Genomic DNA, 15,474 nt, shown 5'->3' on the forward strand with positions numbered 1-15,474 from the left:
GTCTTGGGACCCCCTCTCTGACCTCTGACCCTGTGTTCCATGGGGCCCCTGGATGCCAGCCCGAGCTCTGACCCTGTGACCCCAGGGAGTCTTGGGACCCCCTCTCTGACCTCTGACCCTGTGTTCCATGGGGCCCCTGGATGCCAGCCCCAGCTCTGACCCTGTGACCCCAGGGAGTCTTGGGACCCCCTCTCTGACATCCGATCCTGTGTCTCAGGGGCCCCGGGATCCCAGCTCTGTCTCTGGCCCTGACAGAGGGGTCTCGGTAGCTCTGACCTCTGGCTTTGTGTTCCCACAAGAGGTCATGTTGGTCCTTTCTCTGACGTGGAACCCAGGGCCACCCCTGCGTACCTGGGGGCCTCCCACCCATCACCCTCGCAGCGGAGGCCCTGTCCCCTGCCACCTCCCCCCACCTGCTGCCTCCCAGCCCCCGCTCTGACCCTCCTGTTCCTGCAGCTCAGCTACGAGGCCCTGCAGCCAGAGCTCCGGGTGGGGCTGTTTCTGCGCCAAGGCGGCCACCTGCGCGTGGACAGCGCCAGCGGGCTGCACCGTGAGCGGCGGGCGGAGGGGCGGAGGGGGGCCCCGGGCTCGCCCATGCCGGCCTCTCACGCCCACCTCCGCCTCCCAGTGGTGCTGTACGACTGCTCCGTGGGACACGGGGACTGCAGCCACTGCCAGACGGCCGCGCCCCAGTACGGCTGCGTGTGGTGCAAGGGGGAGCGCCCACGGTGCGTGGCCCGCGAGGCCTGCGGCTCGGCCGAGGCTGTGGCCACCCAGTGCCCCGCGCCCCTCATCCACTCGGTGTGTTGAAGCGCTGGCACGCCCCTCCTCGCTGCCGCCTGGGAGGGAGCGTGGGCCGCTGAGGGTCCCGGTCCCCCGAGGGCGCCGGGCCTGTGCCTCCAGGCTGCTGGCGGGTGTGAGCAGTCCTTGTCCCGGGACAGGTGGAGCCACTGACCGGGCCTGTGGACGGAGGCACCCGCGTCACCATCAGGGGCTCCAACCTGGGCCAACGCGTGCGGGACGTGCAGGACACGGTCCGAGTGGCCGGAGTGCCCTGCGCCGTGGACGCGCAGGAATACGCGGTCTCCAGCAGGTGAGCGGGCGGAGGAGGCGCAGGGACAGGCTGTGGGCGCCGAGGCTGGCTTCCTGCTCAGAGCCCACCCCCACCCCCACCCCGGGCGCCTCTGCCTCCCTGGCCCCTGCTTGGTCCTGGTCGCCAGGCCTCAGGGCTGGGGCTCCTGGGGGTCGTTCATCCCCAGGCCTGGGCCCAGCGCTGCCGGAGCTGGGGGTGGAGCTGGGGGTGGAGGCGGGGGTGGGGGGTGGGGCAGCAGGTTCTCCAGGTCCCTGGCGGCTGTGCGCAGGGCTGGCCTCGCCAACGACCCTCCCCCGCCCCCATGCACCGCCCTGGGCCGACTCCTCCGGAGGGTAGGCGTGGGGCTCACCCGCTGGGGGCCGGAGGCTCCGTCCAGCCCGGGAGCCCGTGCCTTCCCAGGCTCCTGGTACAGAGGCCTGGCTCCCAGGAACCTGGCTGGGCTGTGCAGGCCACAGTGCGTACATGGGACGCTCCCACGACACTCCGTCCCAGACCAGCAGAGACGGCCAGACCACGCAGGGCAGCCCTAGGCTGGCGTGGGCACCTGCGTGGGTGGAGACGGGCGCCTGTGTTTTACACAAGATGGGGAGCGTGGAGCCCCCCCCCCCCTCCCCGTGTGATGACTGAGAACGGCAGGGCTGTTCCGACAGTGAATGAGTCTAGAACTGTGGTCGGCAAACTGCGGCTCGGTTGCCGACCACTGCCTTAGGGAAAAACACTTAAAAAAACATGTTAATGATGTACCAATGTCTTCCACCTGAAGTCCAAACTTCTGGGTAAGGGGAATGCCTTAGAACCACGGACCCCCTGCGGGGAGCGCCCGGCCTGGCTCCGGTCCGTTTGCGCTTCCGCCGAGTCCATGCCTGTCGGCTAGTAATTGGCCCCGAGTCCTGCTTTCTGGCGGAGACCGGCCTGTGCTGAGGTCACTGCTTCCCGCTCACGCCCATCCCCGCACTGACCGAGCTTCCGGGGGCTGTTTCCCACGCGGAGGTCAAGGTCCCTCCACTCTGCAAGGGGCGCCGTCCGCCGGGGCAGTAGCTCGGCCCGCTCCTCCCGCTCCTCCCCGTTGTGCCGCTCAGAGAATTCTTCCTTCGGGGCCGGCGGCTACCTGAACGGTTGAAACCACGCGGGTGGGTGCCCAGAATGCAGAGCCTCCAGGAGGCCCCGCGGAGCTAGCTCCCTCCAACGCGGAGGGCTCCGGTCCACCCCGGGGGGGATGGGGGCAGGGAGACCGCCCTTGGCATGGCCTGGCCCCACCCAGCCTCCCTGTGCCCACAGCCTCGTGTGTGTGACTGAGGCCAGCGGGGAGGAAGTGACAGGCGCTGTCACTGTGGAAGTTCCAGGAAGAGGACGAGGTGTCTCGGAGCACGACTTTGCCTACCAGGTGCCTGGCTGCTGAGGCCCCCACTGCTGAGGGGCCACCCCCTCTGCCGGCCCCTCCCACCCCCTCTGTTGGCTCCTCCCACTCCTCTGCTGGCTCCTCCCATCCCCTACTGGCCCCTCCCACCCCTCTGCTGGCCCCTCCCACCCCTCTGCTGGCTCCTCCCACCCTCCAGTGGCTCCTCCCACTCCCCTGCTGGCTCCTCCCACCCTCCAGTGGATCCTCCCACCCCCTCCAGTGGCTCCTCCCACCCCTCTGCCCCTCTGCTGGCCCCTCCCACCCTCTGCTGGCTCCTCCCATCCCCTACTGGCCCTTCCCACCCCTCTACTGGCCCCTCCCACCCCTCTGCTGGCCCCTCCCACCCCTCCAGTGGCTCCTCCCACCCCTCTGCCCCTCTGCTGGCCCCTCCCACCCTCTGCTGGCTCCTCCCAGCCCCTCCAGTGGCTCCTCCCACCCTCTGCTGGCTCCTCCCAGCCCTCTGCTGGCTCCTCCCAGCCCCTCCAGTGGCTCCTCCCACCCTCTGCTGGCTCCTCCCAGCCCTCTGCTGGCTCCTCCCAGCCCCTCTGGTTTCCTGGGCTCCGGGGCCCCAGGGCCTTTGTGTCTGCCTTGGGCTCCCGGCCTCCCTGTCTCTGGCCTGACGGTCTGTCCATCCGGTGCCCTTCCCACAGGACCCAAAGGTGCATTCCCTCTTCCCGTCCCGAGGCCCCAGAGCCGGGGGCACCCGCCTCACGCTGCTCGGCGCCAAGCTCCTGACTGGGCGGCCGGAGGACATCCGGGTGGTGGTCGGAGACCGGCCTTGTCACCTGTGAGGGCTGCTTCCTCCTGCAGGAACCCCGGCCCGCGGGGAGGGGTGCTGGGGGACAGGGCGGAGGCCAAGTCCACTCCGTGGGGAAGGGGCCAGGCCCTCCCGAGCCGCGGCGGCGAGGGGTGTAGCTTGCAGGGCCCCGTGGGAGGGAGGTCAGCACTGCAGGGCAGGGAGCTGAGGCTCGCGTGGGTCCCCGTCCCGGAACCAGCCCCCCTCCTTCCCGGGCCCTCCCGGCAGCCTGGCCCGCCGGCCACCCGCCTCCCTTCCCCAGGCTGCAGGGGCAGCAGGCGGAGCAGCTGCGGTGTGAGACCAGCCCGCACCCCGCGCCCGCCGCGCTCCCCGTGGCCGTGTGGTTCGGGGCCACGGAGCGGAGGCTCCCACACGGCCGGTTCGAGTACACGCCCGACCCCAACGTCACCTCCGCGGGCCCGGCCAAGAGCTTCCTCAGGTGCTGCGCCGGTTGGGGGGCTGGGGGGCTGTGACCCCACCCGCTGGGGAGGCCCCGGCTGGGGGCGGGCGCTGTGGCCGCTGGGGAGGCCCCGGCTGTGCCGTGAAGCCGGCCTCCAGGCCACGGGCGGCTCCTGTTGCAGCGGAGGACGCGAGATCCGGGTCCGCGGCCAGAACTTGGACGTGGTCCAGACACCGAGGATCCGCGTGACGGCGGTGCCCAGAGCGCAGCAGCCGGGCGGAGGCCTGGGGCGCAGGCGCCGCGTAGTCCCGGAGACACCATGTCCCCCCGGAGCCCCCTGCGGCGGCATTCACGTAGGACACCCCGGGCGCCCCTGCCTGTTCTGGGCTGGCCGCCACCCTACCCCCCACCCCCACCCTGAGGACAGCCGTGGGGTGGGCACTGTCTTTGCGGGACCCCCTGACTCTCCCCGTCCCCCCTCTCGGTCCCCCCACCCTCTCCCGCCCCCCTCTGCCCCTCTGTACCCCCTGACCCTCCCCCCGCCCCGCCAGGTGGAGGAGCCCTGCCAGGTGAACTCCTCCCAGCTCCTCACCTGCCGCGCGCCTGCCCTCCCGGGGCCGCCCCAGGACCCCTGGGTGCGGGTGGAGTTTATCCTGGACAACCTGGTCTTTGACTTTGCCACGCTGAGCCCCACCCCCTTCTCCTACGAAGCCGACCCCACCCTGCGGCCCCTCAACCCGGAGGACCCCACCGTGCCCTTCCGCCACAAGCCGGGGAGCGTGCTCTCTGTGGAGGTACCCGGCGTGGCCGCAGGGCCGGACAGCATTGCCGTGGGCGCGGGCGGAGGGCGCAGACTGCAGAGCAAGGGCCCGTGGCCGCCCCTGGCACCGCCCCTTTCACGCAGCGAGGGGCTGGGGGTGGGTGCCAGGCCTGATGCACCCGGCAGGGCCTGGCTCCTGTGGCCTGGGCCCGGCATGCCCGCAGCAGGATCTGCAGGACGAGGCGTGAATGGCTTGGCTCACAGCAGGCGGGTGGCGTGGCGCACAGCTGCCTGGGAAGAGAGGGAGGGAAGGGCAGAGAGGGGTCGGCCGGGGTGGCCGCTTGGAAGACACCCATGGGCGGACAGGGTGATGACACGGGGGTCTGGGCCAGCTCTCCCGCATTGGGGGGGTGGAGTCTGAGTGACCCCAGCTCGCCCCCGGGGGAGCAGCTCTGAGTGCCAGCCCAGTGACCCGCCTTCCAGGGGGAGAACCTGGACGTGGCCATGACCAAGGAGGAGGTGGTGGCCATGATAGGGGCCGGCGCCTGCGCGGTGAAGACCCTGACCCGGCACCACCTGTACTGCGAGCCCCCCGCGGAGCAGCCCCCGCCCCTGGGGGCGGCGCCCGATGCGCTGCCGGAGTTCATGGTGGGTGGGCAGGCCGGCCCCGGGCGGGCGGCCCCCCGGGCTCGCGGGGAGCCTTGCTCACGGGCGCGTCCCCGCAGGTGCAGATGGGGAACCTGCGCTTCTCGCTGGGCGCCGTGCAGTACGACGGCGAGAGCCCGGCGGCCTTCCCCCTCGCAGCCCGGGTGGGCTTGGGGGTGGGCGCCTCCCTCCTGGCTCTGGGAGTCAGCGTCGTCGTCCTCGTGTACAGGTGGGCGCCGCGGGCGTGGCTGCCTCGGGGAGGGGCACGCCGGGCCGGGGGTGGACACGCCTCCTCGGCAGGGCCGGAGAGTCAGGAGTCCAGGCTCTGTGGGCGGGCCGGGCGGGCCCTGCTGACTCTGCCGTTAGAGCGCAAAGCAGCCGTGAGCCGGGCTGCGTGCCGGTAACCCTTCCCGTTTTTCTAGTTGATTGATTGGTTGTAGAGGGAGGGAGGGAGGGAGAGAGAAGCATCCGTTAGCTGTTCCACTTACTGAAGAATTCATTGGTTGATTCTTGTACGTGCCCTGACCGGGGATCGAACCGCCACCTCGCTCTAACCATTGGACCACCTGGCCTGGGCCCCGATAAACCTTTATTCGGGAAAACAGGTCCCGGCTGACCCCTGTGCTGGGCTAGACAGGACAGAGGCGGGTTTGACTTGCCCGGGATGAGACAGGCCACGTTATCCAGGGCTAGGCCTGGGCATGGGTGGGCTGGACGCTGGCCCAGGCAGGCCTGGGCCAGGTGGGACCAGCGGGGGCTCCGGCCTCCCCAGCCTTTCCCGTCCTTGGTGCCGAGCAGGAGGAAGAGCAAGCAGGCGCTGAGGGACTACAAGAAGGTCCAGATCCAGCTGGAGAACCTGGAGAGCAGTGTGCGGGACCGCTGCAAGAAGGAATTCACGGGTGAGGCCGCAGGAGGGCCCCGGCCCCGGCCCCCTCCCGCCACGGGCCGAGTGCCCAGACCTGGCCTCTTCTGCCCACAGACCTGATGACCGAGATGACGGACCTCACCAGCGACCTGCTGGGCAGCGGCATCCCCTTCCTGGACTACAAGGTGTACGCCGAGCGGATCTTCTTCCCCGGGCACCAGGAGTCGCCGCTGCACCGGGACCTGGGCGTGCCCGAGAGCAGGCTCCCGACGGTGGAGCAAGGACTGGGTCAGCTCTCCAACCTGCTCAACAGCAAGCTCTTCCTCACCAAGGTACAGCGCCCCCCCCCCGCCACCCCTTCCCCCCCCCCCGCCCCTCTCCATCTCTGGGTTTCTCAACGGCCCCTCCCTCCCTCCCTCCCACCCCTCTCCCCATGCCAGTTCATCCACACCCTGGAGAGCCAGCGCACCTTCTCCGCGCGGGACCGCGCCTACGTGGCGTCTCTGCTCACCGTGGCTTTGCACGGGAAGCTCGAGTACTTCACGGACATCCTGCGCACGCTGCTCAGCGACCTGGTGGCCCAGTATGTGGCCAAGAACCCCAAGCTGATGCTGCGCAGGTCCGTGTGGGTGTGGGGAGCAGTGGGGGCCACGCCGCTTTGGACACCTGGAGTCCGGAGCCGAGCGGGGACCCGCCCCCCAGGGCCTGGGGGTCTGCAGAGCAGAGAGCCTTGCAGCCCGCCTGCTGACCCCGCCCCGCCCCTCCTGTCACGCAGGACAGAGACGGTGGTGGAGAAGCTGCTCACCAACTGGATGTCCATCTGCCTCTACACCTTCGTGAGGGTGAGGGGGCAGAGGGGCGGGAGGGGCGTCTCCAACCATGCGGCCCCTCGCCCCACGCGGCCTGTGCACGCCTGCCCAGCGTGTCCTCAGTCCCTTAAGCCCTCTGCAGCCTGCATCCTGTCCCTGTGCCCCGTGTGGGTCATGTCCCGTACACCTCTGCCCCAGGCCCGTCACCTGCCCCAGGCCCTTCTCCTGCCCCAGGCCCTTCGCCTGCCCCAGGGGCGCTAACTGCCTGCCCCATGCCCGTCGCCGGCCCGAGGGGCGCTAACTGCCTGCCCCGGGGGCGCTAACTGCCCGCCCCGCCCCCAGGACGCGGTAGGGGAACCTCTGTACATGCTCTTCCGTGGGATCAAGCACCAAGTGGACAAGGGGCCGGTGGACAGTGTGACGGGCAAAGCCAAATACACCCTGAACGACAACCGCCTTCTCCGAGAGGACGTGGAGTACCGGCCCCTGGTGAGGGCTGGGCGTGCGTATGTGCGTGCCTGGAGTGTCCCGATGGCGGCTGTGTGGTTGTGTGTGTCTGGGCACAGAACCCGCCAGACCTCTGCGAGAGAGACCTTTAGACCAGCTCAGCGGATAGACGCTTGAGGACGGGGCCTCAGAAGGTCCCCAGGCTTGGGATGGGGTCAGAGCGGACACAGCCAGGGTCTGGGGAGCAGCCGGCCCTGGTCTCCCTGTCCTGTCGGGGATGTGATGTGCCCGCCAGGCGGGGAGCCACCCTGGCAGACCTGCCTGCGACGTCCTCTGGGTTTGCTTTCCCCTTCGGGACCCACCAGATTTCCTTTGGGAAGACCCCATTTGGCCTTCGCCAGACCTGCTCGTCCGTTAGGCTGCGGGCGGGGGAGGAGGGGGCGTCCCTCAGGTGCCTGAGCCTGACCCGCTGAGCCAGGAGCCTGGGGCCCGAGTTAGGAGGGACTCCTGCTCACCGTGTGTTTTTTAATGCATTTGTATTGACTTCAGAGAGAGGGGGAGAGAGAGAGAGAACATCAATGATGAGAGGGAATCATGGATCGGCTGCCTCCTGCAGCCCCACCGTGGGGATCGAGCCCCAGACCCGGGCCTGTGCCCTGACCAGAATCAAACCGTGACCTCCAGGTTCATAGGTCGACCTCCACCCCTGAGCCACGCCAGCCACACCGGCCGGGCCTCGCCCAGATTTTATGCCTCTCACCCCATAGATGTTTATAGGGCGTGGTGCGTGGTGCTGGGCCACGTGGAGGGAGCCCCGGAGGCTTTGTCACGGCGGTCCTGTCCTGGCCGTGCACCCGGCCGTCCTCCGGGGGGCCGAGCCCTGATGCTCCATGTACCCTGTGTAGACGTTGAGCGCGCTGCTGGCGGCGGGGCCGGGGGCGGGAGAGGCCCAGGGCGTGCCCGTGAAGGTGCTGGACTGCGACACCGTCTCCCAGGCCAAGGAGAAGATGCTGGACCAGCTCTTCAAGGGCCTGCCGCTCGCCCAGCGGCCCGACGCCCGCACCCTGGATGTCGGTGAGGGCGGCGGGGGTGGCTGGGGCCGGAGCCCACCTTGGGCTGGGCTGCGCCTGGGCCTGCTCTGGGGACAGAGCTGGCCGTAGAGGGACCATCTCTCACCTGGGGCGGGGCGCCTGCTCCCGGTTCTTGGTGAGGTGGGGGGGGGGCTGCCCCCGATGGAGGGCCGTGTCCCCTGGAGGAAGGGGCAGGCTCCGGGGGTCCTGGACCAAGCCCCACCTTCCCCCCTTGCAGAGTGGCGGTCCGGGGTGGCCGGGCACCTCATCCTGTCTGACGAGGATGTGACTTCCGAGGTCCAGGGCCTGTGGAGACGCCTCAACACCCTGCAGCATTACAAGGTGGGGTGGGGGGGCTGGAGGAGGTAACTGAACACCCTGCAGCATTACAAGGTGGCGGGGGGCTGGAGGAGGGTCTGGGGGGGGCGGCTGGCAGAGGGGTCACCAGCTGTGGTCAGCAGGTCCCGGATGGAGCGACTGTGGCCCTGGTCCCCTGCCTCACCAAGCACACCCTTCGGGAAAACCAGGACTATGTCCCTGGAGAGAGTGAGTGCCTCCCCCTCCCCCCGCCCTCTGCGCTTGCTCTGCCTGGCAATGGTGCCCGGCAATGGTCCCGGCAGTGGGGAAAGGACCTGGACCTCAGGGTGGGCCTGTGTCTGCCTCCATTCCACCCAGAGGAGCCTCCCCAGGTGCCCCCGACCCGGGAGGTGGCAGGACCCCAGCTCAGGGGAGAGGCAACTGACGAGGGGCATTTGGGCGCAGGGACCCCAATGCTGGAGGACGTGGATGAGGGGGGCATCCGGCCCTGGCACCTGGTCAAGCCCAGCGAGGAGCCGGAGCCACCGCGGCGGAGGAGGGGCAGCCTTCGGGGCGGGGAGCGCGAGCGGGCCAAGGCCATCCCCGAGATCTACCTGACCCGCCTGCTGTCCATGAAGGTGCGGGCACGATGGCGATGGGTCTGGGCTTGGGGGGCAGCAGCCCCTCGTGGGGTTTGGGGGTGGCCCGGGGCTCACACAGGCCTAGGGCCACGTGTGTGCGCTGGGCCGGGGCTGGGGCCCCTCGCTGACCGCCCTCCCTCCGGTTCCCGCCCTGTCCCCGCAGGGCACCCTGCAGAAGTTTGTGGACGACCTGTTCCAGGTGATCCTCAGCGCCAGCCGCCCCGCACCCCTGGCGGTCAAGTACTTCTTCGACCTGCTGGACGAGCAGGCCGCGCAGCACGGCATCTCCGACCAGGACACCGTGCACATCTGGAAGACCAACAGGTGGGCGGGGCCGGCCAGGGCCGCGGGCCTCCTGCCGCCTCCGCCGCAGCTCACCAGCTCACGGCCGCACCCGCCCTGCCCGCAGCCTGCCGCTGAGGTTCTGGATCAACATCATCAAAAACCCGCAATTTGTGTTCGACGTGCAGACCTCAGACAACATGGACGCGGTGCTGCTGGTCATCGCGCAGACCTTCATGGACGCCTGCACCCTGGCGGACCACAAACTGGGCCGGGTGAGCAGTCAGGGGACACAGAGGCCGTGATTGGGCAGGGCAGCGTGGGCCGGGGGTGGTACATGCACACAGATGGATCCCAGGCTCTCCATGCACACAGATCCCAGGCTCTCCATGCACACAGATCCCAGGCTGTCCATGCACACGGATCCCAGGCTCTCCATGCACACAGATCCCAGGCTCTCCATGCACACAGAGAGATCCCAGGCTGTCCATGCACACAGAGAGATCCCAGGCTGTCCATGCACACGGATCCCAGGCTCTCCATGCACACAGATCCCAGGCTCTCCATGCACACAGATCCCAGGCTCTCCATGCACACAGATCCCAGGCTGTCCATGCACACAGATCCCAGGCTGTCCATGCACACGGATCTCGGGCTTCCCATGCACACAGATAGATCCCAGGCTGTCCATGCACACGGATCCCAGGCTCTCCATGCACACGGATCCCAGGCTGTCCATGCACACGGATCCCAGGCTGTCCATGCACACGGATCCCAGGCTGTCCATGCACACGGATCCCAGGCGTCCATGCACACAGAGAGATCCCAGGCTGTCCATGCACACAGATCCCAGGCTGTCCATGCACACAGAGAGATCCCAGGCTGTCCATGCACACAGATCCCAGGCTGTCCATGCACACGGATCCCAGGCTGTCCATGCACACGGATCCCAGGCTGTCCATGCACACGGATCCCAGGCTGTCCATGCACACGGATCCCAGGCTCTCCATGCACACGGATCCCAGGCTCTCCATGCACACGGATCCCAGGCTCTCCATGCACACGGATCCCAGGCTCTCCATGCACACGGATCCCAGGCTCTCCATGCACACGGATCCCAGGCTCTCCATGCACACGGATCCCAGGCTCTCCATGCACACGGATCCCAGGCTCTCCATGCACACGGATCCCAGGCTCTCCATGCACACGGATCCCAGGCTCTCCATGCACACGGATCCCAGGCTGTCCATGCACACGGATCCCCGGCTGTCCATGCACACAGATCCCCGGCTGTCCATGCACACGGATCCCAGGCTCTCCATGCACACGGATCCCAGGCTCTCCATGCACACAGATCCCAGGCTCTCCATGCACACAGAGAGATCCCAGGCTCTCCATGCACACAGAGAGATCCCAGGCTCTCCATGCACACAGATCCCAGGCTCTCCATGCACACAGATCCCAGGCTCTCCATGCACACAGATCCCAGGCTGTCCATGCACACGGATCCCAGGCTCTCCATGCACACGGATCCCGGGCTCTCCATGCACACAGATCCCAGGCTCTCCATGCACACAGAGACATCCCAGGCTCTCCATGCACACAGAGGCTTCCTGAGAACCTCAAGAGGGGGAGGGCCATGGCAGGCCCCTGCCTCCAGGCCCCAGGCCAGGCTTTGTCCCTGGGCCCCCTGGGAAGTGGTGGTGCCTCATTCTTGAAGGATGAGCAAGGACCAGACAAGCTGCTGATTCACGGGGTTAAGACAGGGCAGCCTGCAGGTTGGCAGGAGGCCGGCCGCTGGGTGAGGGCTTTGCCTGAGGGGGTGCTGGGAGCCCCTGAAGGCCTGGGAACAGGGTGGGGGTGGGCTGGTGTCAGACCTGAGGGGCGGAGCCTTCTGGCAGCTGTGCTGTGGGGTGGGCTGGAGGCAAGCCGGGCTGTTCTCTGGGTGAGCGGTGGCCAGGTTCAAGGTGGACAGGGGGGGTGGAGGGCAGGCAGAAGCTGTGGGTGGATGTGGGGGATGAGGAAATGGAGGGGTCATCTGGGGTCCCCGGGCTGCTGGGTGTAGTGAGCGTGGACTTGCAGGAGGTGAGCCCCAGGGGATGGTGGGGCCACCAGAGCTCCGGGGTGCCGGGTGCATTTGAACCCTGGGGCAGTGCCTGCCTGCCACTCGGCAACAGAGGGGCGAGGCCAGGCGTGGGGGCGGGGTGGCCAGGGGAGCGGGGAGCAGAGAGACGTGGTCAGGGCTGTCTGGTGGCACGGGGTGGGGTTGTGCTGTGCCCTTAGTCCAAGCCCAGAGTCGGTGACATATATGGGGTCGCCCAGCAGGCAGGGCCCTCCAGGGGCTGTGCTTTGTCCAGGCCTGACAGCTGCCCTGTGACCTCCTGCGGGAGAGATCTCTGCATCTCTGTGCTGCTGTCTTTGGTGAAACCGCCAGGAGCTAAGACCGCAGGCCCCAGGGCCCTCCGTGGTGCCCAGGGGGGTGGATGGGTTTCTGTCCCAGCGTCACTGCCTCCCGTTGCCAACAAACCTGCAGATGCCTCCTGGGCAGCTCAGGAGTACCCCCACGGGGAGTGCCAGGCATCCCCCACGGAGCAGGCGCGCATCCTGCCCGGCCCGGGCTCCCGTCCCCGCTCGTCAGGGCCCAGCGCCATCGCGCCTCAGCCTCCCAGCAGCGCCAGGAGGAGGCAGCAGGTCGAGAGAAGGAAGCTGCCGCCCAGAGCCCTCAGCCGGGGGCAGAGCTGGGAGCCGCCCCAGGCGGTGGTCGAGGGGGCGTCTGCTGTTGACTGTTGCAGGCTCTGATCTAAGAGGCTTGCTCCCGGGCCCAGCTCAGCCACGCGGGAGTGGGTTGGCCTGGGCAACTGACTTCATTTCCCCGGTCAGTTTTCTTTTCTTTTTTTAAAAAAATACATTTTTATTGATTTCAGAGAGAGGAAGGAAGAGGGAGAGAAACATCCGTGATGAGAGAGAATCAAGGATCAGCTGCCTCCTGCATGCCCCCTACTGGGGATCAGCTCGCAACCCAGGCATGTGTCCTGACCGGGAATCGAACCCTGACCTCCTGGTTCAAGGGTCAATACTCAACCACTGAGCCACGCCGGCTGGGCTCCCCGGTCAGTTTTCTGATTTTAAAAATGATCACCTGGGGGCCCTGGCTGGTGTGGCTCAGTGGGTAGAGCGTCAGCCCGTGGACTGAAGGGTCCCGGGTCCGATTCTGCGGGGCGTGCAGGAGGCAGCTGATCCATGATTCTCTCTCATCACTGATGTTTCTGTCTCTCCCTCTCCCTTCCTCTCTGACATCAGTAAAATAAATAAGTAAATAAAAATGATCACTTGGGGAACAGGCAGCACCCGGGAAGCAGGAGGGCTGCTCACGGCACCGGCCCCACCTGCCCTGCCTGCTGGGTCCCTGCTGGGTCGAGGGGGAGGCCCTCGGAGACCCTCGAGCTGGGAAGGACCTTGGAGTAGGAGGGGAGGAGCTCCAGGCAGCCGCTCAGGGGGCGAGAGCAGGGCCGGCTCGGGAAGGCGGGCGGAGGAGGTCCTAGCGGAAGGAAACGGGGGTGACGTTCCTGGGACGGTTGGTCACGCTCACGGGTTCATCCTGCCTCCCCTTCACACCTGCCTGCGGCACCCAGGACTCCCCCATCAACAAGCTGCTGTACGCCCGGGACATCCCCCGGTACAAACAGATGGTGGAAAGGTAGGAGGGCGAGGGCGGGGGCGGGCCTGGGGGGCGGGACGGGGGTGGGGGGTGAGGCCCAGGGTGGCGGCGGGGAGGGGGCAGTGAGGGGGGGGTTGTGCGCCAGCAGCTGCTGGCCCCACGACCTCCGATCTCCGGCAGGTACTACGCTGACATCCGACAGACCGTCCCCGCCAGCGACCAAGAGATGAACTCGCTGCTGGCCGAGCTGTCCCGGGTGTGGCCCTCGCTCTGCGTCTGGTTAAGCTCAGGCCTCCCGGGGCCCGGGGGGGTGGGGGGCCTGCCCCCTTCACATGCCTCCTTTGCTGGGGTCTGTGGACAACAGCCCAGGCAGCGAGGTTGCTGGGGTTCAGCCACGCGCCCCACCTTCTCCTGAAGGAGCTCCGAACATCAGCCCCGGCAATGCACACACCAGGTTTCTGAACCCATGGCCATTGCAGCCACCGTGACGGCAGCTCTGGTTTAGGGTGTTCGGAGTGAGATGGTTCCGTTTGCTTCTCATTGGGCCCCTGTGAGAGCTCCCCAGGGAGGGGACCTCAGCTCCACTGTCCTGAGACGCCCCCGGGAGGGGCCCGGTGACCTCAGGGAAGATGGGTGAGGCCAGAGCAGCCTGGGACGACCCAGGATCCCAGCATCCCAGCGGGAGCCCCAGGCCCTGCTGAAACTGCAGGCTGCGTCCCTCCTCCAACTCGAGGCCCTGCCCCTGCCCCTTCCTTGGGTCTGGGCCTCCTTGGGGGAACGGGGAGCTCATCTCTGTCACCTCTCCGTCTTCTCTAGAACTACTCTGGAGACCTCGGGGCCCGCGTGGCCTTGCACGAGCTGTACAAGTATATCAACAAATACTACGACCAGGTGGGTGAACGTGGGCCCTGACGGGGGTGGGGGGGGCAGGGGAGACGGACGTGGGAGGGTGTCGGGCCCCGCGATGCTCATGGGGGCCTCCGGGTCTCCCCGCCTTTCAGATCATCACGGCCCTGGAGGAGGACAGCACAGCTCAGAAGATGCAGCTGGGTTACCGGCTACAGCAGGTCGCCGCGGCCGTGGAGAACAAGGTCACGGACCTGTAGGGCCGCGGGCCCTGCTGCGTGCCCCCGTGGGGCAGCCCTGGCGCCTCGAGGGGGAGCCACCTTCGTAGATGCCTTAGCGCCTACATGACCAGCACTTAGTGGAGGTGGCGCCCCATCTCCTGGCGGCCCCTGGCCTGGGCGGGCCCCGCCGCGCTCACCCCGCAGGCCCGCGGCCGGGAGGCCCATGGGGTGGCACCCGCCTGCTCCCCGAGTCCAACGGCCCCGTGGGCTGTGTCCAGTGCTCTCGGCCTGCGGGGTGTCCGGTACGAAGGGGAGACTGGACTGTCCTGAACACTGGCCTTGTCCCTCCGGGATTCGAGAAGAAGGAGGGGCCCCTGCTGTCTGTCCCCCCTCCCTCCGCCCTGACCTCAGTTTAGCTGCCTCGGCCTCTGCTGCTGCCACGATCCCAGGTCCGAGAGACGAGCCCCTATTCTAGGCCGCTGCGAGCTGACCCCTCCGAGGGCTGGCCGCCTCGGGCCACCCTGCTTCGGGCGGCCGCGGTGAGGGCACTGCCCGCAGGGCCGTGGAGAGGGTGGCCGCCCGCCCGGACCAGCTCCTCATTAAAGGATAACACACTGCCTGGCGTCTGCTCGCTGGTGGGAGGTGCCAGCTGTGCCCGGCAGGCACGGGGAGGGGTGGGGAGGTGGGCTCGGCATCTGGGGGAGGTCTCCTGCCCCCCCCCCCACGCTCCCACCTGGGCTGGCCGGGCTCTCCCTGGCTCCTGGGCAGGGCTGGCTGGGGTCCGAGATTGCGGGAAGGAAGTGAGAGCTCAGCGGGGCCAGGGCCGGGGTCGGTGGCCTCCTCAGGGGCTGTCTCCTCCGCAGTCAGGGCTGACTCCTCTGTGCATGTGTCCTTGTCTGGAAGGGACGGGCAAGGATGGCATCGTGGAGCCTACCGAGCCGCGTGGCTCACAGCCCGGCCCACGGTCCTGTGTCGGAGCTCCCCACCCCCACCCCACCCCCTGCCTGGGGTTGTAAGGGACTCAGGGGTCCTGGGCTGTCTTCCCAGCACGCTGCCTCCTGCATGAAGGCGTCCTGCGTGGGGGTCCTGATTGGTGGCTGGAGGTGGCTCCGGGGGCTTTCCCGGGTCTCATGTTGCTGGCTGGGTCTGCAGGGCAGGCTTGATTGTCATTTGGGGTTTGGTTGATCAGCCTTTGGACTACCTGGCTGATAAGTGCAGATCGGGGACCCCAGGTGCCCAGGTGAG

At 68.0% G+C, this 15,474-nt stretch overlaps 1 protein-coding gene across 1 annotated transcript in view; it reads left to right on the top strand.

Annotated features, from left to right (window-relative positions):
* The window catches only part of PLXNB1 (plexin B1), a 29,142-nt gene extending 14,296 nt beyond the window's left edge, over positions 1-14,846 (top strand). Inside the window, exons 14-38 of the mRNA XM_080676054.1 lie at positions 457-550; positions 629-801; positions 942-1,093; positions 2,372-2,477; positions 3,143-3,279; positions 3,551-3,727; positions 3,870-4,041; positions 4,240-4,482; positions 4,932-5,096; positions 5,174-5,322; positions 5,892-5,992; positions 6,073-6,290; positions 6,399-6,577; positions 6,734-6,800; positions 7,110-7,256; positions 8,120-8,288; positions 8,523-8,626; positions 8,746-8,830; positions 9,047-9,219; positions 9,386-9,546; positions 9,632-9,779; positions 13,137-13,201; positions 13,343-13,418; positions 13,979-14,053; positions 14,164-14,846. Of these exons, the coding sequence (XP_080532180.1) occupies positions 457-550; positions 629-801; positions 942-1,093; positions 2,372-2,477; positions 3,143-3,279; positions 3,551-3,727; positions 3,870-4,041; positions 4,240-4,482; positions 4,932-5,096; positions 5,174-5,322; positions 5,892-5,992; positions 6,073-6,290; positions 6,399-6,577; positions 6,734-6,800; positions 7,110-7,256; positions 8,120-8,288; positions 8,523-8,626; positions 8,746-8,830; positions 9,047-9,219; positions 9,386-9,546; positions 9,632-9,779; positions 13,137-13,201; positions 13,343-13,418; positions 13,979-14,053; positions 14,164-14,268 (3,441 nt within the window). The 3' untranslated portion in view covers positions 14,269-14,846. The remainder of the gene's footprint in view (positions 1-456; positions 551-628; positions 802-941; positions 1,094-2,371; positions 2,478-3,142; positions 3,280-3,550; positions 3,728-3,869; positions 4,042-4,239; positions 4,483-4,931; positions 5,097-5,173; positions 5,323-5,891; positions 5,993-6,072; positions 6,291-6,398; positions 6,578-6,733; positions 6,801-7,109; positions 7,257-8,119; positions 8,289-8,522; positions 8,627-8,745; positions 8,831-9,046; positions 9,220-9,385; positions 9,547-9,631; positions 9,780-13,136; positions 13,202-13,342; positions 13,419-13,978; positions 14,054-14,163) is intronic.
* Positions 14,847-15,474: the final 628 nt, after the last annotated feature.

This window comes from Plecotus auritus, assembly GCF_963455305.1.
Source record: "Plecotus auritus genome assembly, chromosome: 6".
In the NCBI taxonomy this organism is placed as follows: domain Eukaryota; kingdom Metazoa; phylum Chordata; class Mammalia; order Chiroptera; family Vespertilionidae; genus Plecotus; species Plecotus auritus.